This window comes from Sander vitreus, chromosome 14 (genome assembly GCF_031162955.1).
Source record: "Sander vitreus isolate 19-12246 chromosome 14, sanVit1, whole genome shotgun sequence".
Taxonomy (NCBI): domain Eukaryota; kingdom Metazoa; phylum Chordata; class Actinopteri; order Perciformes; family Percidae; genus Sander; species Sander vitreus.
The window spans coordinates 11,016,814-11,042,078 of record NC_135868.1 but is presented as its reverse complement, the minus strand read 5'-3'; the positions used below and the strand labels follow the sequence as shown (position 1 = coordinate 11,042,078).

General features: G+C 41.7%; 1 protein-coding gene across 7 annotated transcripts in view; it reads left to right on the top strand.

Annotated features, from left to right (window-relative positions):
• Positions 1-25,265, top strand: part of rbms3 (RNA binding motif, single stranded interacting protein) — a 285,669-nt gene that overhangs the window by 134,429 nt on the left and 125,975 nt on the right. For all 7 annotated transcript variants that reach the window (XM_078266934.1, XM_078266936.1, XM_078266937.1 and 4 more), the window contains one exon: positions 20,857-20,915. In XM_078266934.1, coding sequence (XP_078123060.1) covers positions 20,857-20,915 — 59 coding nt within the window. The remainder of the gene's footprint in view (positions 1-20,856; positions 20,916-25,265) is intronic.

Below are 25,265 nucleotides of genomic sequence, written 5' to 3'. Positions count from 1 at the left end.
TAATATTATATATAATCACTATAGATGAGAAGTCAAATCCATTCTGAATATAAGGTGGTGCTAATTTAAACTGCCATCTCTAAAAGCATTTAATGTAAACAATATCTCAAGTTTAAAATGATGAAGATGTTTCACGTAGAGGGAAAACTTTTATGTGCTTGTCCCGCAGTCCAAATATATCGAATGGGGAGATTACCCTGACAGGATCACATTTCAGTAACTAAATGAATGAAAAGCTGACAGACTGGAGAAACAAGAACCATTTTGTTGTTAGGATGGTGTACTTGACGAGATGAAAAGCCAATTTGCGTTTAGAGCGTTTTACAGTAGGCTCATGGCCAGCCAAGTCAAATGTCAATCAATACTGGTCCACCAGTCATAGTCAGCTCACCGGCCTAAAAACTTGTTTATTACTCTCTCTGAGTGTAACTACAATAGATCAAACAACTCTACCTTTCTTCTTTTGAAAGAAAAGATAATTCAAGAGGTCTCAGAAATGTTCATGCATCTGTGGATATTTGCAACACAATGTTGTAAAATAGTTAAGGTAACCAACATAATCAAAATAAAAAAGTAAAGTAAAACAAAAGTTCCCCTCTGAGAAGAACATTGAAGGCATGAAAAAAGATCCATGTACAATGCCTTGCACACCCCATTAAACTGCTACAAACTGAATGTTTTAAGGGACACACACACAAAGGTAGTCATAAAGCTCTGCTAAATGTTCTTGATAGAGAAAACACACACACACACACACACACACACACACACACACACACCTGCCTGCACACAGCTCAATAAGGCCTAATAAAGCTTAGATTGGACCACCTCCCCCAGGAATCACAGACCAAGACCTCATCAAGCTGTAGCACACAGTCACAGGGCCTCTTTTCTGTCTCTCATGCACGCACGCACGCACACACACGCGCGCACGCACACACACACACACACACACACACACACGCTCTTACACTCACACACACACACACACACACACACACACACACACACACACAAACGGCTTTGTTCGGCTCCATTAGGCCCTTTCACTTCTAAAATGTTAAAACAGGGGGTCAAGATCAATGGAGACAAGGCCAGTAGATTGTGAAATACAGGCCATGAGCGAGTCTGTCTGGTTGCATAACCTTTTCTTGGCCAAATTTCCAGAAATGTCCTGGTCAAACGCAGCCAATTATTCAATAATACTTTGGAGACGGGAACATGCTGTCCAGTATATTTGGTAATGCTCCCGGTAGCCGTGTCATAAGTCATGCATTTATTCTTGATACTGACCCATCAAAATTCCATTAGCCTGAGAGGCAACCCGATAAGATTTAGAAAAGCACTCAGCATTTTGACATTGCGTATCTCTCGCTTAGCTCTTGCATTCACCCAGTTATACAGAGTTGGACAGTTTCAATTTCATTTCTAATTCCATATTTTGAGCATAACTATTTGGAAGGGCAAACCATGTCAGAGCTCATGTAAAATACCCCAGTAGCGTGCATGTTTGTGACTCTAGATTTGTATTTTAGTACATAGCTTTTCTCCTGTGTGTTATGGAAAGCCAGTGACTGTCTGTTATTGCTTGGATCTGCCTTGCTGTCCTCTAGTGGCTGTCCTCTTGTTCATCTGTTTCAACGACTCCCCTCTCCTCTCTCTCTCTTCTTATATCTCCCGTCCTTCCCTCTGTGTGTATCGCCTGCCTAAGAGCCCCTAAGGTTGCCCGAGGTGTGCTGTGCCAGTGAAAATCCAATGCCACTGAAACTTTAATTAGCCAGGCAGTGTTTCAGTGGCAGGCGAGTGGCAGCATTCTAGAAAAGGTCATGCAACTGTTCTGCAGTCTGCAGCACCATGGGTCCCCCTCAGGTTTTTCCCCAGATGCCCAGTCCTCCTCCAGCACCCAGCGCCTCCCCTCCTGGCCCTCGGCCCCTTCAGCTTTTCCTGATGGGGCCGAGGGCCTGGGTTTCACACACACTGAAAAGCAGCTCTTGCCACCCTGGTTCGCCACTATCTCAAAAGCAAACATGCTGCCGCCAAACTGACGAATTCTTGACAATAAGCCATATCATAGCTGCTGATTGGAGGCTGTTGCACACCGCCTGAGAGAAGCCAACAAAAATAAGTGCTGTCTACTGTGGTTGTAACCCCGTCCTTGTGAACAGTAATGTTTTGTTGCCAAAATCCTGTCACATTTTGATTAACCCTCATCAAGGCCTCCCAAAGTTCACAGTTCTGACTTAAAATATTGAAGTTTGAACTCTAGATTTAAACAAAGACCATTCTGTTTGCTAACTGTCTCATTTTGGTCAATGTTAATTCTGTTTCATCAATAATAAGTAATTTACTGATTTAAAATATACATATCTACCATTAAAACACTACAGTTAAAATGCTAAAACACAAACAAATTATGTTAAAAAATGGTGACGCTGACAGCTATACACACACACCAGTAACCAAGCCTTATATTGCAGACACACAAACATGCAGTTAACAACTGAATATGCAAGTATTTGAGTTACCAAGGCCAAGATTTCTTTGTGACCAGCACCTCCTTCAACTTCCCTGTAGTCACTGAAAGAAAAAGTAAAGACTGAAGAACACCAAAGTTCACACAGTGGTTGGAGTTACATGCCGAGATGTGTTGAACGAGTAATTAAATGGATTTGGGTGGGTGCTTAATCTCTGTTTTATTCAGCTGGCTGGATGTTGGGTTCTCCGCAGCCGTCAGCCTGATGTATGGGTGTGGAAGAGAGGCCAAAGAAGTGGAGTGGGGATTTGTTGGCTAAACACCCAGAAAGTGAGAGGCCTTCCCACTTGCCCGGCCGGCTGTATGAGTGGATGGATGGATGGATGGATGGCTAGAACAGCCGTTATTGGGAGAAAGATTCCTTGGCCTAACCAGCCAGGGCCAACCTTAAGCCCAACAGCAACCCCATCCAACCCTAAAGATCAGTGCAGCCAGCACATCCAACCAAGCCAACACTGCCCCCAATCACTTTAGGGCAAAGCAGGCTTTATAACCCAATTCACCAGCCAGCTATTAGGCAGCAGCACCCACATTTTTTCTTGTTTGCAATCCACCACCCAGGAGAGGCACAGAGAGGATGGAAGCAGGTTGTTGGATGAGAGGTTTAAAGGAAGAACAAGAGAGATTTCGTTTTTTTTCCCTTTACGAGGGCCCACACCTGGAATAACAGGGACAAAGCAGTTCACATTTTCTCTGCCAGCAGGCTGAATCCATAACTCAAACTGCCAAGAAAGCAAAGGACCCTAGAGGTCCCTAAACCGCCCTAACTCCTCACTCCTCCTCTTCATCCTTTTCAATTCTACCTCCTTCTCATCTGCTTTCTCCCTCATTCTCCTTCTGGTTCTCCTCACCCAATTTCAGTCATGGTCGAGCCACAGCTGTGCCCCTCAGTCACACTGGCTTTTGCTTCCATGCCACGGCCTGATCAAACGAACAGAGTGAGCCAAATCAAGAGTTAATCACCACCAATTGTCCAAATAACCTTTCCCGTGTGTGCTGAGGGAATGGTAGAGGGGGACAAGGAGAGAAGAGGAGAGAAGAGGAGAGGAGAGAGCCATAAGGTATGCTAAGTCAAGGAGGTGAGGGGAAGAGCAGGGAGGGGTGACACTGGGACCACCTGTTTTTATGGAGCAGAGGCCCAGGCACTCAGCAGCGCCACATTATCCCTAATGACTCTCTGAGGTCCAGTGTTGACATTAGCTGCCTAGCTATCAGAGCCAGCCTGTCCCATGGCTCGGTTTCAAAAAGAAGAAGAAGATTTATGAGCGAAAATGCTCCAGTCCAGCATCAAAGTCCTACATTTTCCATCACCCCTTCCACCAGTACAACTGCACTAGACAAATTCATCAGCAAGAATTATCAGCCCATTTTAGCATATACCAAACATGTTGGGATTTCTGTATATATGTAGGCTAAAAATATCAAGATAAAATAACATGTAATGTTATCAAACTAACCACCAACTTCCATTGAGGTTGACTGTTTTAACGTTACAAATAGTAGTATTATGTTTTTGACTTTGATTATGTTTTTGAAGTTTCGCTCAGTACATATTTTGGTCAGAGTTCCTAAAAGAGCAACTTAACACCCCCTGAAATCTTTTTTTTTGCTGACCCTCACTGGTTTAACTTCTCACCTTGCTGCAGTGATGAAGAAGTGTACTCTTAGGGTGTGTCGGTACACTGTGACATCACTGCTTAGTGTGGTTACAGCTGAAACAGAGCACACCTCTGACCACGCCCAGGTGAAGCAGAAACTTTCAGTCAGAGCACAATCAAACACTGCTTGTCAGCATGGTGTTTAGTTGCTCTTTAATAAGCACATTTTAAATATCCTTTAAATATGGTCGAGTTCTAATCCAAACAGCATACTGCTTTTTTCTCTCAGAATCCTGGATTTCTCTTTCGCATAATATGTATATCCACTTTCTGTAATCCTTGTTCTGCTCCCTCACAACTCTAACACACCCTACTCTCGTCCACCATGTTGTCAAGTTGTGCGTCACTCCGGGCTTAAAGAGATAGGGGTGCTTCACCTCTGAAAAGTAGCGAGACAGCCACAGGAATGCCCAAAGTAAACTACTACAGCTACAGCTTCACGCTGAATTGAAGCATCTGCTGTTCTTGGAACCAGAACTCTCCATACCCACTTTTGTATGAGTGAACGCCTTTCTGGCTCTCTCACTGCCCACCTTACTGTTTCATTCCTACTTTTTCTTTCTCAGTGTTATCCTCTGTTACGCTCTCTGTCCTCTCTCCATGTTTCCTTTCTCCCTCCTCTCTCTCATCTGCTCCCTCACATCTCTTCATTATGTTAATCTCTCCACTTCTCTGCTCCAGCAGAAGTGACATAGTTAGTTTACTGGCTGGACCAAACTGACTTAAATGTAATGCCTTTTTTCCTCCCCAAACATCGATTTCAGAGCGAAGAGGCTGATTTGGCCTTAGGCATTTTTTCTTTTTCTTTTTTTTTTAATAATTTATCCCCCCATTACTGTATACATGACATGTAGACAGTTTGCCTATTTAGAGGCTGAAAAGGACTTCTCTTCCACATTTGCAATGACGCTGACTCTGTTAACAGTTAATGCTTAAACAATAATTTTCTTGAACAGCATTTTTTTGTTATTTTGCTTATTTAGTATGCCTTTCACAAATTCAAACAAAATACACAGTCTTTTAAAAACTGTCAAGTTTCCTGGATACTTGACTGTATTTCCCTTCAGTTTTCCTCCAGTACCTAATACCAAAAACTATAGCAACCAATCCAGTTGTTGCTGTTACATGCTGTTCTGTGCCTCCCTCCCCCCAGTGCTTTGCATTTTATCTGACTCCAGCTGTACAGCGGACAGTTTTTTATGGGATTATGTTTGTGACTTTAATTGCAAGCAAAACTTCTCAAGTATCAAACAAAAAACACTAACTCAAGCAAAAAAATTGTCACCTCAAAGGTCAAAGGTAAAACTTAAAACTTGCAAACAAAATATTTGTGTAGTCGTAAACTATTGGTCTTTTATTTGTTTGATATTATGTCCTTTTGTTTCCAGTTCCCTCTGCTTCTTTCTCAATGATCAGTCTTTTGCTCTCTCCAGCACGTTTGCAGTTTTGCTCCCAGCTTTCTCCTTTGCGCTTCCCAAATCTTTGAATGCCCTTCCGACACAAAACTATCGCGTGGGTGGGTCTTACTGGGGTGCGACCCCATTGGCTAATTCATTTCCAGTTAGTTTGAGTGGCAGCTCAGTGCCTGCCGGCCCCCTGACGTTTCAGTGCAGCTAACGTTAGCTAGCTAGAGATTTTGGAGGACACACAAACCACTCTACAGCGGATTCCTACAAGATTAATAAAATGTAAGTATTGATCATATATATTGTCTGTGATCTACGTTGCAAGCATTGTTACTAGACGTTTGTTTCGTTGTGTTAAGTTACTAGCTAGCTAGTAAAGCTGTTTAACTTAGCTAACTGCTAACGTTATCTAAAACTTGTAGCTATCTTAGGCTAACTGTATTGGTTAAGTTGTACAATGTAGAAGCTGTGCATATAATGTATTGTATCTAAGATTGACACATACATTAGATAATGTTCCATCTGTACACACTGTTTCTTCTTGTATTGCACTGCTGCAAGATGGCAAATAAATATTTTTTTGTATATTTTAACGCTGTAAATTTCAACAATATTTAGAATGAATGCATATTGTTACTACTGTCCAAACAATGTACTTTAACTAGCACACTTTGATCATTATTGTTTTTTAGTGATGTGCATGGCTGATGAAGCACAGGTCCTGCTGGCTGCCCTGGACCACCTTGGCAGATTACCCAAGGGAAAAGCAGATGGATAATTTGAGTAAATTCAACATGAAGCCATATTGTACTTTACACATGTAGTCAACATGGAGGTAGGAATCTAGAAAGTGTGATCAATAATATTCCAGAAATAAGTGTTCCAGTAGTGATTATGAAAGCTAGAAAAATATTCCTAGAGTGCAAAGGCTTTATTAAAATTATTTATTATTGAGCTAAATTCAAACACTTTTCATCATCTAATAAGGTACTTCAAGCTTAACAATAAGAAGTCAAGGAAGTAAAAGACTACAGCCACATCCCAGCCCTGTAAAGAGCTATCCTGCAGAAAAGGCTGTCATCCAGACTGGAGCGGTCGGCCATCAGTGAGCTCAGGAGACCAGATGATCCCAGGTGTCTAGGAGTTGTGTGTGATATTCCTGCACCACCCTCAGAAGTGTTGTTGCAGACAAATATAAGTCAGCAGAGAAATACAGCCTGCCTTAGGTGAAACTGAATATGTGAAATATATACATAACCCAATTACTCAGTACGTTTGTGTATTGTTGGTGATGAAAAACTGATCCTGACCTGTGATGTAGCCTACTGCAAATAATGACTGACACCGAGTTCCAGCTTCTTCTACCACCGGTGCGCCCCAGCAAAATACGTTTAAATATCCATTATGTATGTGAATTTTTTATATTGGACTAAAAATAAAGCATTATAATAGTCTCAACCTTATTTCCTGTATTATATAAAGAACCAAACAGACAAGGGTGGATGTAAAAAAGTGTTTTAATATATTATGTGCATTTTAAAATATAATTACAGTAAAACTATGTAAATACAAATTAAATTACAGGACAGTATACTGTAGTAGGATATATTGACATACAATGGACTTAGAAACTATAAGTGCACATACGAAGGTAAACTAAGAAAAAGGTTATTGTAAGTGTTAATTGAGTATCTAATATGATCAATACATACTCTATTGGTCTATACCACGGCTGTTTGAAGCCTTAGCACAAGTGGTGTTTCCTCCACAGAGAGACTGAAGGCTCCTCTCCCTCTGCTGCTACCACGTCCTCCTGGTTGGACTGCCTGCTGCCTAATGTGAGCTGTGATAGAAAATTATAACAAAGTTCCTTACACAAATCAAATCAAGTCCTTATTGATAACTGCGGCTTCTAAGCTTGGGTGATTTACAATTAAAGTAACTTGCTTTTAAGTAGCCATTAGCAACAGGCTTTAAAAACACTATGAACACTTGCATTATGCTGACCTGCTTGCAAATGCAACAGAATACATTAGAGTTAGGATAGCCAGTTTTGTCATAACTAGGAAAGTACAGATGAACATTCTGTCATTCTTGTTGTCTTGTAATGTCATCCTCTTGGTGTAAATGTAGCTATCATTACTGAGTTTGTTTTTATGCTATGCAATAATGCACATAACTATAAAGATGAACCAGTTAAGCAGAACTAACACTGCATATGTACAGTATGTGTCTTAGATAGAATACATTATATGCACAGCTTCTACATTGTACAACTTAACCATGCTTGCAATGTAGATTTTATAGACTTTATTAATCTTGTATGAATCCGCTGTAGAGTGGTTTGTGTGTCCTCCAAAATCTCTAACGTTAGCTGCACTGAAACGCCAGGGGGCCCGGCAGGCACTGAGCTGTCACTGAAACTAACTGAAAACGAATTAGCCAATGGGGACGCACCCCAGTAAGACCCGCCCACACGAGATTTTTGTGTCAGAAGCGCAAAGGAGAAAGCTGGGAGCAAAACTGCAAATGTGCTGGAGAGAGCAACTGATCATTGAGAAAGAAGCAGAGGGAACTGGAAACAAAAGGACATAATATCAAACAAATAAAAGACCAATAGTTTACAACTACACAAATGTTTTGTTTGCAAGTTTTAAGTTTTACCTTTGAGGTGACAATTTTTTTGCTTGAGTTAGTGATTTAAGTTTTGCTTGGAATTAAAGTCACAAAAATAATCCCATAGTTTTTAAGCTCCTACACAAGCGGCAGCAGAGTCTCCGGGATACAAGACTGATTGACGTGAGGGACAAAACCTGAGATCTCTGGACTTTAACTCACTTTCCTTCCCTCCCTCCCTCCCTCCCTTTTCCCTTTACTGACTTTCCCTTTCATTTGAAGCAGTATCTAGAAAGCAGAAGCAGCACCAGCATAGATGAGATGGGTTCATTTGTGCGTGTCAGACAGCAGTGCGTGGCATGAGGGTTTGACAGGTTGGACACTTCCAAACAACATACACACACTACCAGTCTGTAGTTCACTTTTTCCAGGCTCAGTCTGAGGGCATCGTGTCTCTGTGGTGAACATCTTTGCTGCCTCAACTGTCCTATCCTCTCAACTTCCCTAACTGTATAGCCTATCCTATTACAAAAAAATCCAATATCCTTTTGCCTGAGCTTACAGAAGAAAATACCACTCCTCATCTTTAAAATAATTTCTTTTAAGGGGATTTTAAGTAGAAGAGTTACAATATTAAACAAAAACAGAAGACAATTAAATCAAATAAATAAACAGAGACAACAAGAAGAATAAAAAAACCCATTAAAGATGGATGTCATTTCCTGCCACACCAATTCTGGGTTGACGAAGACATCCTCAGTCTGCTCGTTAGAGTCCAGCTCGGTGGCAGGGTCAAGCGAACAGGGCACAAAAACCCACATCTTCTCCAGGACAGAGCACTTAGAACCCCTAAAGGTGACAATGAGTTAGAGATGTTAATAATAGGGGTGGAACGGTACACTGAAGTCACGGTTTGGTTCATACCTCGGTTCAGACATCACAGTTCGGTTCGGTACAATGGAGGGAAAAGCATAACAAAAATGCAGAAGGCAATTTTTTTTATTGTGCATGTCTCAGGCTGTACCACCCAGTGTCATCCAGTCTCTCCCCTGAGCTAGCTGCAACAGCCTGAAGCGTATAAAGTAAGATGTAAATAGTAAACAATAAGTAGGCTACCCCACATCATCTCCAGACTCCATCTGGAACTTGTAAACAAAATAAGACAATCAGCTAGTAGTGTGATATGGGAGACAAGCGCTGCTCTCATATGTGAATGCACAGAGCAGGGGTGTTAAAAGAGCAGCTTCAGTTACACAGAGCAGTTGGCGAATTGTGGCGTTAGCTTCACACGCTGACAGCGGAGCTAGCAGCAAACAGCGAAGCTAACGGCGGAGCAAACAGCGAAGCAAATGGGCCTGGAAGCCCTTTGTGGTCGAGGCGAGAAGGGATACAGCTACAGTACATCCGTGTTTGGTTGTATATGGAAGGGACTAGTTTGCTTCGTGTGGACCAGAGTGATAGAGAAAGACATGGCTCTGGTGTGGACTCATTGGACCGACTCAACATGTAGGCGGAGCTTAGGAGCTTCAGAGCTAAGGCGGGGGCTACAGATTAGGTGTCCCTAAGAAACGCGTATGTAACAGTAGTTCCACATTACATTAATTCATTTGCACGCAAGTTTTATTTATTTTTATACCGTGTATTCTCCGTGTAAATTCATGTACCGAACCGAGACGCCGGTACCGCTTCGGTTCAATACGAATACATGTACCGTTCCACCCCTAGTTAATAATAATAATAATAGAATAGCTTGATGTTTTGGTGAATGTGTAAGAGTCAGATGATGAAGATTGACACCACTCTCATATTTGTCTGTCAAATGTAAAGCTATAACCAGGAGCGGGTTAGCTTAGCTTAGCATAAAGACTGGAAACGGGGAGAAACAGCTAGCTGTCCAAAGTTAAAACTGATCTGCCTACCAGCACCTCTAAAGCTCCCTGATTAACACTTGTTCATATCTTGTCTGTTTAATCCGTACACAAACTAAAGCGTGAAAACAACAAGCTGCATTAATAGGGAGGGACTTTTTCTTGGCTGAGAGCATGAGAGTCTTGCTGTCGTCACTGTGATATTACCAAGCAACCCGGATGTATCTCCTCTCAGTCAAGAAAAAGTCTAATACATAACCCCCCTGCAGCATGTCACTTCAGATATTGTACTTCAAATGAAACCGTTGTTTTTTGTTAGCACTTCATGCTAATCCATATCTAATTCAACCCAGTCTAACGTTGTTTATCTCTGAAGGTGGTCGTCTTTCATGCCTGCAGATCAGTAAAATTGCCTTTATGTAAAAAAAACAAATTTACCGTGGGTTGCAGTAGATGTGCTGGCATTTCATCACAGTGCTGCATTTGAAAACAGTTGGACCGACTTTGAGAACACTCAAAGTAAAACAATTTTGTGGCACTGCTGGCTTTATACCAGAGTTTCAGCATTGGCATGCACTCATGTTATTTTGACCTGTGTTCACACTTGAACCACACTTGGTTGATGACTGACTACTGTGAAGGCGGTGCTGGAGTCTCCAGTGTGTTGGTTTTGGTTATTTGTGAAATTTTGGATACTAATTGCTTTTTACTTTTTTTTTCTTTTGTCCTTCTCTTAAACTCGCCTAAACAAAAACAGTTTCACTAAAATTGTTTTACTTTATTTTTAGACTTGCAGAAATATTTTGTCTTCCTTATTAAAGCCATTATATTCTATACCTGATCTATGTAGCGACGTGTAGTAAATTAATTCCATTCATCTTGAAGTGTATATTTTTGGCAACATTTTGAGTTTTCTATTGATTTAATAATAAAAAAGAACGGGCAATTTGATTTATTCATGAGAAAGTTACACAGCAAGACATACATTTTAATAAATTCAAAGGAATTCACATAGACCACATATAGCAGAGGGATTCTCATCCCCAGTGACACTGACCAAACTGTGGGAACAATTTACCGGATGGAGGCTGTCTGAATTTAAAAAACTTTATTTTATTGAAAATCCCTTAATGCCAACATACATTGTTTTAAATTTAACTCTTCAACTCTGAACACATGCTAAAACTTTTAAATCACCTTCTTTTTCTTTTATAAATTGCCTGTCTGGAGCTCTGTGGCCGTGTTGCTGCTTGCAGCTATAATCTATTCCTATTATGTAGGGAGGTGCGAGAGTTTGAATGGTTCTAATCAACTTGTCATCCATTTCACACTTGCCAGGTAAAATGAATGTTCATGGAAAGAAAGCACATCAGTAGGGAAATAAGGAAACATTTAAATCAGAATAGATGATGACAACTAATGACCGCAGAGAGAGACCACGGCCAAGTTCAACAGGCGGGTGCGATGACACACTGGCCAACATACTGCACTCACTCAAATCTGTAGGAAATGAATGGACTTTAGGCTTCACGTTGATCAGTTGCTTTAGTCTACCAGATAATATATGAAGCCCAAATATACTAGATGTTCTGCGGAGAGATGTGTTTTTGTCCCATTAATGTAGCATTTGTTGAAGTAGAGGAAATATGAATAGAGAAAGGGACCACTTAAGACCGGGTTACTTTTCCGTTCCAAATGCTTCCCACACATTTAGAGACGTCAAAGGTTTAAAAGTAAACATTTGCCAAACCCGCCAACAAAACACTGGGGAATCCCAGCACCTAAAAAAAACATAATGAAATGTTGCCAAATAAAAGATAGAGGGCTAAAGCCAAAAAAGAAGCTTTTTGATTTATTACTGCGTTTGCTTGCTAAACAATGTTTTGATATTTATACTGTTAATGCTTTTATAATTAAGACACCATTATCCTTTAACAAAATGAATACTTTACCATTCATCAAAGGTTATACATTATTTTAAAAAAACAAACTCAAGTTTTGTGCTTAAGACAGGGGTCGACTTTGGACTCACTTTGCTAAAACGTGTCATAGTTTCATGCAGTTCCATGCTGGGATAAAGATGAAGGCCATTACTACCAACCTGTCAGCTCAGAGGTCATGAGATGAAGTCACTGATATAAACTCAGAGTTGGTGGACAGAACAGCTGCTCTGTTCTCTGCCAGGTGTCCATCAGGATAGTTTTGCCCTCCTCTGCGTCTCTCTGTCATCATATTAATGTCTGTCTATGTGTCTCTTTCTGAATTTCTGCCTTTTTTTTCTTTTTCTTTGTACCTTCTTATTTTAGCCACCATATTTAAGCCTTCTTCTTATTTTGTCTGTCTCGAATGATTGATATCCTGCGCTGCTCTTTCTGCATTTTGTCCTTCCCACAGATCCGAGATTGAGTTTTAAAATGTTGAAGTTGTTTAGTAAACAGTTAAAATGCATGCAGTAATTTCAGTTGGAGATTGGAAAATCTAGCAAGAGTTTCCCTGTTGTATGTCCCTGACTCTGCTGTCAGTTTAGCATGTCCTTAGTTCTCATAGTGCAGAAACTTTTCAAAAATTTGAAGCTTAAGGTTTCATTCATACATATCTTTAGTAGTTGCATAGCAACTGCGGCTGCTTTCGTACAACAAGATGATTCCTACTGATTCTCACATGCACTCACACTCACACACACACACACACACACACACACACACACACACACACACACACACACGTATACATAGTACAAATGCAAACTTAAAATGCCCACAACATACTCTTCTTTTTCTTACTCTCGATTGTGTTACCAACCTGAGTGTTTGTACGTGCTGTGTCTGAGATTTTTATTCATCATCCTCCTCTCCTATATTTTGCTCTTCCTTACATCCTGTTTCTTCTTTTTATCTTTGATATCAAAGTATAAAGAAGTCATGTTTCTTTTTTCCTCTGCTCTGTCCTCTCTGTGCATCTGACACAGTGACACCTGTCTCTTGCATTAGCATCAAATACTTAACAAAACACATCCTATAAAATTGTAGGTTATCTTCAGTGTTACCAGAATAGGTGAGATTCTCACTATATGTGCAAATGCTGTTACTGACGATTGGAGTAAACAAAATACTTGTTCTACCTACTACTGGAAAACAGTGATGACTTGGCCATTCTTATTCCAAATCTAAAAACAAGAAAACACAAGCTACATTCTGTTTTGTCAGCCGGACTCAAGCATTTTCTTCACACACTTGATGTCTTAAACAACAAGACTTTACTGGAGATTAGCTCATCCTACAAATCTCTGTTTCATCAGCTGAAATTGGTGTAAAGGTTGTCACTACCTGAACTAATTGGTAGAAATCATATATTTAAATGCTGCTATGTGCTACAACAAAGGCACTATAACCATTACACATTTTTCAAAAAAAACAATGCACTTCTTAAGCCTATGAAACTTCTCTGGATACTATTTGCTGCACAGAGCAAATAGTACATCTGGATGGTGGGTGTCTGCTGCACCTGCTCCTACATGGGTAGAACTCTTAGTGCAGCACCTTTTCTTTTTCAGCTACAGTATCTACATTCTGCTAATTATTTTGTGTAAAGACCTACAAGAGGTGATACATTGAAGTTATTGTTCTCCATAGTGTGCCTACCCCTGCACAGGTGCACCAGAGGTGTTGAAAGGGCCTGAAGCAGATGTTCTGCCTTTATACAGTTCAGTCTCACAGCTGAACAACTTAAAGCCTAACCCTCTCAGCATGGGTTTCATTCTTTTTTCCTTATTTCTTCATTTTTATTTCCTGAAAGAGTGGTAACTCAAATGGTATATATGCTATATTCAATCCTTTATCTGCAGATGGACAGTCAAATTCAGATATGGTACATTTACGCACACACAGACACACACGTATATACAAAGACCTTCAAAGAGCACATATGGGAGAAAGTGGTCTTACATCCTAGTTCAGGTTTCATCTACCTACTGTTCAAGGCATTGCTGTGTTGTGTAATGACACACACACACACACACACACACACACACACACATACACACAAACCTTTGGAAATTGTGTCCAAAGTGCTGGGAGCAAGGTCTCAGCCCAACACTTGGGTGGTCCATCCATACTTTCCAGCGCTATGCTTTCCTGTGTACCAGGAACACCACAGTGATGTGTTGTGGTTATTGCCAGTACTCACTCTCACTCTCTCTCTCTCTCTCTCTCTCTCTCTCTCTCTCTCTGCCCACATACAGCCTCCTCACTTTCCCAGCTCTGATGATGGAAAGGAAATGCACATGGATCGTTTCATCCAGCAATAGAGCGAGAAAAGATAGAAATGCAGCGCTGGGATGTCACTCGTGTGCATGCAGCTGCCCTCTTAAAAACGTAGCTGAGCTTTCGGCTCAGCTTCAATTTTATCGCATCTGCCCAGACAGCTGTCAAACGAATGACATGTTTTACATCCACCACAATTTGTACATTTTCATTAGCCTAAAATAGCTCATAAAGCCTCTATTTTTTATAGGCAGTTTCATTTCTGGCGTCTTCTTTTCTTTAGCGTTGATTCAATATTGCATCAGAATGATTGCCATGGGATTCCTATTAGGAGGGAGGAGGAAGAGAGGGACAAAGGAGTGAAATGAAGGATACAGAGCAGGAAAGAGAAATGGAGAAGATGGTAAAGAGACATTTAGAAAGAAAGAGAGAGGGAGAGAGAGCAAGCAAGAGAGAAAAGATTTATGTGGAGGAGGGAGGGCTGAGGGCCAGTGGAGTCAGAGATAAGAGGCTGCGAGAGTGATTGAAATAGGATTAGTGGAGACAGGCTCTGCATCCCCGGCCACAGCATCACAGTGTTAAACCTGTGCTTCACAGGGACTGCCTCTGTCACATCAAAGCCTCTCCAGGCCTGCCTGGCAGAGAGGCGAAGGAGCCACCAGCAGGGTCATCCACAGACACACACACACACACACACACACACACACACACACACACACACACACGAACAAGCAGATTACATTCTCCATCCGTCTCCAATGTGCCTCCATTATGGGCAGGAAGCTGGCTCCTTCCACCTTGCCTTTTTCATCTCGCTGCAGTGTCTTTGTGGTGTGCATTTGGACTGTGGAAAGGATGCATTGATGAGCCATATTTAACATTTAATGAGGCAAGCGGTGATGAGTTGGCATTGGAAATCTACTGTCTCCTGCTTCCCCAGAGTCCAAACAAAGTTTTAATGAGAACTTTCCCCCAATTTGTGCCAAAAGCACTGAGCTTTTTAACTGCTTCCCAGACTGAAAGCATACAAAATGTTTTGCTTAAAGGGATACTTTGCCGATATTCACCCAACTTTGCATCATAATAATGTTGGTAGTATGTGTACATGAACTATGTTAAAATTCCCTCCTCCTTGCAAGTTCCCAGATCACAGGCCAGCAGAAAAACATTCAGTTGACGTGTTTGATGGGGGAGCATTTATTGATCCGGTCCGGCGTAGTGCATTCTGGTAGTTGTAGGTTTTCTTGTTTTTTTTTTTTGTGATCAATTTTTTTTATTGGCACCTTCAGACATACAAAACAAATTACACAACATGTGATCGGTAATAGCAGATGGTGCACAGAACAGATAAACACAAATTGAACAAGAACAAAAACCCTCTCCCACCCCCCACCCTCTGCGGTCTCGAGGAAAACAAAACAAACAAACAAAAATCACACCTTGCCTAGTCACTCTCCTCTAATTCTTGTGGAGTTGAGGTCATTAAGGGGCCATCCACACAGAGACGCTTTTTGATGCAAACGCACGTTTTACATCGTTTGGGCCGATCGTCCAAACGAATCCTGTAAACACGCTGCCTGAAAACGCACTTTTTTGAAACCTGGTCCCAGGGTGAAAACATTCTTCCTTCGTTTGGACGGCGAAGCTGCATACGTGCATATCGATGATGTCATCGCCACACCCCTTGACCTCTAACGTTATGTAGCTAACATTAAACATTGCTAAAGTAGCTGACGCGCCAGCAGGGACATAACGTTGGAGTTAGCTGTTTATAAAGTGGACGTAGACAACTTATCAACTAGCTAGTTAATCGGTCTGCTTATCAACTCCTTGAACGGATTATAGTAACTTTTAGCATGGCTTTTTGTAGAAAGGCTACCGCAAGAAAAATGTGTAGATTATCAAAAAGATCATTGATTGTTTGACTGCCGATGTTAGCTAGCAGAGCTAATGTTAGCGCGCTAACAGTAGCTCTGCTAGCTAGCACGCTGCAATCATGTCCAATGGCAGACAGAATTGCAAAATAAAAAGCAATCCAACAGCACATTATACAATGTAAACAAAGACGTTTTTTTTTTTTGCGGCGGCGGCCTTTATAAAATGAGCAGTGGTGAAAGTTATTATAGTCTATCATGTTATGATCGGGAGTGACTATGCTCTTCTTCTCCGTTTTTGGTGAATTTCTGTAGCAGAAACAGCGGCACCTATAGGCCTGGAATATGAAGTAGCGCGTTGAGTCTTTTACAAATTTTGACACGGTTCCAGGGAAGATGGGGGGTGGAGAAAAGATTGTTTTGGTACGTGTGGACGTGGCCTTAGTCTGATATTTGTGCTGCTGCGCTTTCCCATAGGTTGATAGTTGATGACTTGGCTTTGTTAATCCTTGCTGTAGAGAGCTCGAGCATAACTATGTCCAGAAAATAAGCCAACCACTGTTTTATACAAAGCGGGGGGAGCCAGCGCTGAGCTATCATTTTCTTGGTTGCAGTTGAGCCGGCTAGCCAAATTTTCCTCTGTCTCACAAGCAGGTGTAATTTAGAGTCGTCATTAAGTAACAAAACAATCGGTCAGTAGGAATTCAACATCCTATCACATCAGATATTATTGATGTTGTTTTATTCCAGAACTCATGCACCTGTTCAGACTCCCAGACAATATGTAGGAAAGTTCCAGTTTGTTCAGGTTGACAGAACATGCAATAGGGAGTGGGAATGACTTTAGAGGCGTATCTCTTCTGAGTCCAATATGTCCTATGACATATGTGGAAGTGGATCTGCTAGTGATTTGAACGGTGGAAAATGTCCCAAACTGTCTCCCAATTAATTGTGTTCTCAGTTCTCGCTCCCACTTCCCCACTATTGGGAGTTCTCCTATGGATACTTGCATCAGTTTAGCATAAATCCTGGACACCAATACTTTCACAGGAAAATCAACAAACCATTTAATGACTGGATGCACCTCAAGACTATTTCCCCATGTACTCCATAACATTTTAGGGCTGATCTTAAGCAAAGATAAAAGTAAAAGGATGTCCTGGGGACATCAAAACTAGCTCTCAGATCTTCTCTACTCAACATACCTTTCTCATTGAATAGCTGGTCTAAAGTATAAATACCTCTGTCACTCCACTGCTTACAAGCAAAGGGTTTGTTACCAGACATTAAGTGTGCATTGTGCTATATTGAGGTATTCAAATACCAGTTATTGGTGTAGCGTAGTTGCTCCTCCACCTGTTTAAAGTTGGTCAATGTGTTGGTGATAATAGGGCCATGGCATACACTTTTTTGGACTCACCCGAGTCTCACTCAAAAAAGGTGTAATCCTTGCTAGTAGGATTGTGCATCCTCCATACATCTGTAAGATGGTGGGATTCCATAACTGCTCTAAACATGTCTGATGTGTGTTTTCTGGCCTTTGTGTGGTTGCCCCCTGATCTATCCTGATTTAAATCAGACAGAAAATGTCCGCATCCTTGGCTGTAGTGAAGGTTAGCACTCTCCCTCAGTGTTTCACTCTTAGGGTGGCCGGATAAATAAGGAAGTTTGAGACGCCTTTAGCATGTAGCTTACGCTGTGCTCCTATAAATCCTTGGTGCCGCTGGACAGTGAGTGCGCTGTAATCAGGCTTAAAGCGTAGTGTTGCTTTGGAATCACGAATTGGGCCTTGGGCCTTTCTGCTGTATTTGTCTCGCCCCCTGAAGGATTGCTTGACCTGAAAATCAGAGTACGTGTCGTTGTACCCTTGCCGTAGATTCTGTTTGCTCTGTCAATTTTGATGATAGCCCTGTTCTGTAAGGAGGGGATCCACACCGGTAACTGATTTTGCAGGAACCCAACTGTGTCATCCTTTTTGCTGCTCTCTTTTAGTCCAATGATACGTACATTGTTGCGTTGGGATCTGTCTTCCATTTCGGCTAGCTTATACCCAAATATCTTCTGGTCATCAACACAGGCACTCACCATATTTCTCATCTGCCTGTTCTCTCCCTGCGTCTTGTCCATTCATTGCACCAGATCACGTACCGTAGCTCCCTGCCTCTCAAACTCTGTTCTGATGTGTTGCAGCGAGGTATCAATTCCTGCTAACGCATCCTTTGCTGCGCTGTGGACCACTGATTCAAGCATATCTCGTTGCCCCTCCAAGACCCTGGCTATAACGTTTTCCATGTTTAGGTCCGTGCTAGCATCAGTAGCCTTGTTAGCCGCCGCCATGCTAGCAGACTTCTGTGTCTGGGTAGACGACAACAAGACCTGCTTTTTTGCGCCTGCAGGCATTTCACTGAGTCACTAAAACGATTCACGTCAAAGAAGAAGGAATAGACTTGGTTTTTCAATGAAAATACCGAGATGGGTGAGGAGCCCATTGGTTAGCCTTGGTTTCCTCAGATTTTCTATCTTTTGAGTGAAAGGGAATATCACAGCTTCTCTTTTTGTCATGCAGCACCAATTTAAAAAATGTTGCGGCATTCTACTGCATAGACAGCCCCTCTTTCTAGCGGTAAAATACTTCTTTAAGTACCAAAGCAGGCGGTGTGCAAATAAACTGATACGCCTACAGGAACATACTAGCTACCTTAGTGGCTTGCATGTAGAGCTGGACAGCAAATCAATATAATATCGACGGAGAGTGACTTCCATTAAGTGCATCCAACCAAATAAGCCAAGCTACAAAGAGTCACATGTAAGTGCAAGTGCAAGTTTTCTTTTTCTTTAAAGCTAATGTGCTGTCGGAAGAGATGTGTTTTTAGCCTGTGACAGAAGATGAGTAGACTTTAAGCTGTCCTGATGTCAATCGGGAGCTTGTTCATTTAAAAGACGTGGTTGACATATTCACATTACTACTCATTTTTAAAGTGTTTCCTATTGCTATATATTGATAGTTTTTTACTTTAAAATATATTTATTTTTTGTCATTATTTCCCAGTGCTAATTTGCCAGTTCTTGCTCACAAGTTCCTAGTTTGTTTCTCAACAAACACTAAAATACAGCAGTTTCTAACCAAGCTCTGCATGTTCTCTAATCAAATGAGCACTCACTGTTCCATGTTCATCTTGTGTACTTAAGTTTGAGTGTGTCTCAATGTGATCAAACGTTGCACGCTAGTCCTGTTATGTTGCAGTAGATTATGGATCCCTATAGCTAAAATGGCCTGTTTATCTGCTGACGACTGATTGGTGAGTGCTGTCTCTGTGTGTGCATATTTGTATGTGTGTGTGCGTGTGTGTATACTTACGTGGTATCTGTATTTGTGTGTGTGTGTGAGCTGGTATTTTTCCTCTCGGAGCTCATCAGTTCATATCCACCACCCACCCCACCGCAGCATGCAGTAAATAGAGTCTCCGCCACTCGTTGAGAAATGGCACAATTATCCCCTGCTGGTGAAATATGGGCCGGGATGCACCACTGCTTCTTCCCTACAGAATGTGTGTGTGTGTGTGTGTGTGTGTGTGTGTGTGTGTGTGTGCGTGCGTGTGTGTGAATCGCAAATGTCTTTCCTCTGCTCACTCATTGTGTTGTGCGTTTAACACACAGGGAATTGTTCTCACATATGTATTTATACACCAACATGTATGCATCACAAACAAGTGTAATTGTACAAGCAAGGTCTTAGCTGCTCACACATACACAAATACATGCAGTATATGCACACATGCAGATTGGCACACACACACACACACACACACACACACACATACTGTACTTACAGTGCTCCAGTTCTTCTTGCCCTGCCTGCACACAATGCAGAATGTTGCCATTTTAGCTGAGACTAGCAGATATAATAACTTACTGTCACTCAGTCAGTAAGGTCAATCTTTCAATTCCAAAAAAAAATCATAGAAACCCACTGTGGTGCATGCAGAGCTGTGGAATAAACAAATGTAATACCTTTCAGTTTTGCAGGGAACCACCGAACTGATGCCAGATAGACTATATCCTAAATGTCATGCTTGCTTTTGTTTTATTTATAAAAATTGCAAAAATGTGAGTAGACATTAATAATTGGTTCAGTCTTACAGTGCTAATTTATAGCCAAAACATATTGGGTTTTCAGAAGTATCTCCACTCTGTTTCAAACCAGATGTTATGGATTATGATATTATGGAATATAATAAAAAGAATTTTTATCTTACTCAGCTTTTTGTCCATGGTGTAGTTTTGAAATGTAATATGTTGTACTATATACTAATAAAACAACTCAACTTTAAAGATCGTTCACTGGGCTTGTATGCTTTTAGACCTTTTGAAAATGTTCAGTGACTTGCTCAAATGTCAAAGGGCTGCACATTAATTTTAAGTCAGCCTTAAACATAATGTTATTAACCTCAAGTGATTTCTCTTTCCATTGACTTTTGATATTTGTGTGACTTTGCAAATGCTAGTTGGAACTACATGGCAGCAAGTATGGAAAATTAGATATCTACTTTAACCATGGGATGGCAATCTTAGTGAACTGCCCTGCCAGTCAAAGGTCTGTAGGTAGAAGACACTAAATTTGATTTCTCTGTCTTTACAGGTATGGAAAAATAGTGTCAACCAAGGCCATTCTGGATAAGAACACCAACCAGTGCAAAGGTAAGTCATTACTTTGTCGGTCTTGTACACCCACCTTGTTTTAGTGCACCAGCTATCACTCTAAAGACTATCTCTTGTCACGGGGAACAGCAATCCGAGCCGTAAATTTAGACATCAGCCGAGGAAGCTGTGCGCTGTAAATCAGTGATTTAGCGAGCAGCTGGCTTAGCACTGCAGGAAGGCTTCGGGTAAACAACCTGCTCTTAGATGTCACTGCCCTGCTTCAGAGAATAAGCAGGCAAGCAGCCACTGTCTCAGCCCCTCCTCGTCTCCTCTTCAATTTCCTGTTTTGTAATATGGAAGACAGTCTTTTGGTGTGTTTTGTGGAAAGTACATTAGGGCCTGCACAGCAAATTAGGGGTGAAACGGTACATAGAAGTCACGGTTCGGTTCATACTTCGGTTCAGACATCACGGTTCGGTTTGGTACAATGGAGGGAAAAGCAAAACAAAAATGCAGAAGGCAATTGTTTTTATTGTGCATGTCTCAGGCTGTACCACCTAGTGTCATACAGTATATCCCCTGAGCTAGGTGCAACAGCCTGAGTGTATAAAGTAAGATGTAAACAGTAAGTACCCCACATCATCTCCAGACTCCATCTGGAACTTGTAAACAAAATAAGACAATCAGCTAGCTAGTAGTGTGATATGGGAGACAAGCGCTGCTCTCATATGTGAATGCACAGAGCAGGGATGAATGCAAAAAGCAGCTTCGGTTACATAGAGCAGTTAACGAGTTTTGGCGTTAGCTTAACAGCCGAGCTAACAGCAAACAGCGGAGCTAACAGTGGAGCTAACAGCTAATGGGGGAGCTAACAGCTAACAGCGGAGCAAACAGCTAAGCAAACGGGCCTGAAGGCCATTTGTGGTGGAGGCAAGAAGGGATACAGCTACGTCCGTGTTTGGTTTGGAAGGGACTAGTTTGCCTCATGTGGCCCATGGTGTGTGGATTCACTGGACCGACTCGACATGTAGGTAGGCATGGAGGCGGAGCTCAGGAGCTTCAGAGCTAAGGGGGGGCTTAAACGCATATCTAACAGTCGTTCCGCATTACATTAATTAATTTGCACGCAAGTTTTATTTATTTTTATACCGTGTATTCTCCATGTAAATTCATGTACCGAACCGAGACGCCCGTACCGTTTCGGTTCAATACGAATACTTGTACCGTTCCACACATGCAGCGAAAAGATTATTGGCTCATCTTAAAGTTGTTTCTTGAGCACTCGTACCACACACATTTACATGTTTGAACATACACACATACTCAACCAATCAGAGGGCTGACAAGGTAGCTGGGATTAGATTTACTATCATTGTCACATTCACGTTCGTGGGGTATTGGCTCTTTCCTTCTTACTCCTTAAGAGTAAAAGAGGTAGGGAGAGAACGGAGCGATATAGATAAGAAAAAGAAGAAAAAAAAGATTAGTGTGCTACTTCCCCCAAGGTATCTGGCAGCACTGTTTAAGAGCTATTGAAGTTCCATCAATACTTTTAATTGCTTTTTGTGGTTTCCCGGGCTCTGAAGTGTGGCCTTTCAAGGTGAAGCTGCCTTCTTAACCCTGCTTCTCACCTGAGTTTATCCTGCCGGGCAAGCTCTGGGTCAAAATGTTGAGGAAAATAACCTCTGCCTTTTAAGAGGGGAGAAAAAAATGTTATTATCTTGACAGGTCTTTTTTTGTGAGACTGGATGCATGTTAGCAGGAGGGATGTATCTACAGGTCACAGGACATAGCACAGGCTGGATAAAAGAGGAGAAAGACAGAGTTGAGGGAGGTAAAGCTGGGAAAAGGGAAAAAACTACATGTGAGGTGAACCTCTTTCAATTTCTGTGATGGAAGAAATACTCTGGGCTCCATCACAAGTTATACCTCTCTGTGTCCAGCTGACCTGAGTTATGCACAGCAGAAAAAAACGTCAGCTCAGCTTAGCACTGTGTTGTGTGGGAGACAATGTTTCCCATAAGTCACCCTTCTGGAATGCAGTGCTGCTGACATGCCAAAAACCAAAAGTAAGCAGACGTATTTTATGAGTGGAAAGGAGTCCCGCTCTGTACCCAGTGAGAGAGAAGGAGATAGACGGAGGGAAGATGTCTACAAAGAGGAAGTAAGAGTGTGAGGAGAGGGACTGAGTAACCTTGAAGAGGAAATTACAGTTTGGTGTTTGATAGACAAGTTGAGGAGAAGATACACAGCACAAAAACATATTTTCAGCTGCTACAACTCAACATTATGTAACTTCCCCTACGTATCTCGCTATCTCCTTAGAGGTGAGCAGTTATCAAAGCATAAACGAGCCAAGCAGGTGTATTGAAGCCTGATGAGCCGGCGTGCGTCTGCGCTCCCGGTAACAAAGTGAAATCGACACATCACCCTGATCTAGTCACGCATTGTTTCCAGTCATCTGACCCCCAGACCCTGACACTTGTTTAAATGTCAGAGCGCCGGCTTATCACTGCTGTGCCACCATCACTCAGCGAGCATCCCTCTTCTCCTGCTCCACCTCCTCTCCTCCCCCCTATGTTATTTGTGTTTAGTTCAGCTCAGTGAGCGCACTGCCAAAAACAACGTGAGAAAAATGGGATAGAGAAGAGGTCAGGTCCAGTCATCTCTACGAGAGAGAGAGAGAGAAAGGAAAACAAAGAGGGGGACATAGCTCATACTCGCTGACTAACTTCTGTACTCTGCCTTTTTATTTTTCCTCCCCTTCAGTTTTTGATTGAAAAACGTTGGGTATAGTTTGACTTTATATACATCCTAAAATCTTAAGATTCTAAAGATATTTTTTTTCATAATACGGTGTAATTTTACTGTATTGGTACAATATATCCTTTATTATGATTACGGGCAGGGTATGATTTATTTTGCCAATAAAGTAGATCAAAATTCACAAAAATGTAATGCAAGTACAGAAAAAACATAGAGAGAGTAAGCCTCCATTAGGGTTTGTTCATATTGACATGAGCACTGCATTAAAAAACGCAGCCCCCTCATTCATTTCAATACGTCCTAACCTTAACCCGATACAGCAAATGGCTCTGGCAAAACAATGCAGGGTTGCCCAGCAAAAAAGTTGAAACTGGCTGATCTTTTTCCACAATGCAATATGATGTCATCTGGTAAGGTGCTTCGTTGGCCAATCAGATATGCACAAGCACACATTGTTGATAGATTACTTTTTAATATCGATGGTGTATGACCAAGCGATCACCTTTGCAATAATTTTCCAGATTTGTGACATTATTATAAACCTGAATGTTTTGGCATCTGATACACTTTCAAATTTGATAGCTTATGTCGTAGGCTGTTGTGGAAAAGCAGAAACACAGTGATGACACTTTCTGTACTTACAGGTCAATTGTTAGGGAAATGTGTATATTGATGTGCATGCAAGCATAAACCAACACAGCTATGGCTCCTACGTGCAAACATGAACACACATTGTTGCCCCGTCACCATACATCTATCCATACATTCGCTCTCAGCGGACGAGTGTGTGCAAGTGCTGCAAAGCCCTGTTTGAAGTACCACATCACAAAAACTACACACCAAGACCATGTAATACAACCTCTCCCACGCACTCAAACACAAAGGGCACACTCACACACACACACACAAAGACTAATCATACCCCCGCACACTCTCCCCATCCATCTGCCTTAGGTGTGTTAGGCTCTTGCAGCAGCAGTGGCCATGCAACAGATCTATCCATCCTCTTCGTAACATCACAGCATGTGTGCTGCCTGCCTGTCTTCCTTTTCTGGCTGCTCTCCTCCACCACCGCACCACGCAGGCCTTTCAATGAGCCTCTCTAGCTTCCCAACGCTGACTCACTCCCTCACTCCCTACCTTACTCTGTGACACACACATACAGGCTTCTAGACACACACACACACACACACACACACACACACATTCATACACTCACATTCGTACCACACACACATTCGTACTTTTGCAAGGGTATACAATAGTCGCATACAAATAGTGCATGCCAATAAATACACACACACATGCTTTGGATCTAGCCCAGTTCAGAGAGAAATGATAAGAAAAAGTTGTAAAAGGGCTTTAGGGCTGTCAAGCGCTTTGGGTAAGAGGAGGCATTCAGCTCTTCGTCTCTCTCATGCTCCTGCGCACTCTTACAACGCTTCTCCTTCCCTTTTTGTCTCTGTTTTTCTCTCTCAATCTCATACACTGTCTGTCTATATATCCATCTTTGCACTTTTACATTTACTGTAGAAATCCAGCAGAGATTTGGGGTTTGCATCACAGGCGGAGTTGGGGATTGAGAATGGCAGAGGGAGAAAGAAAAGGAATAGATTGCGGGAACCCAAAACCGCTCATTTG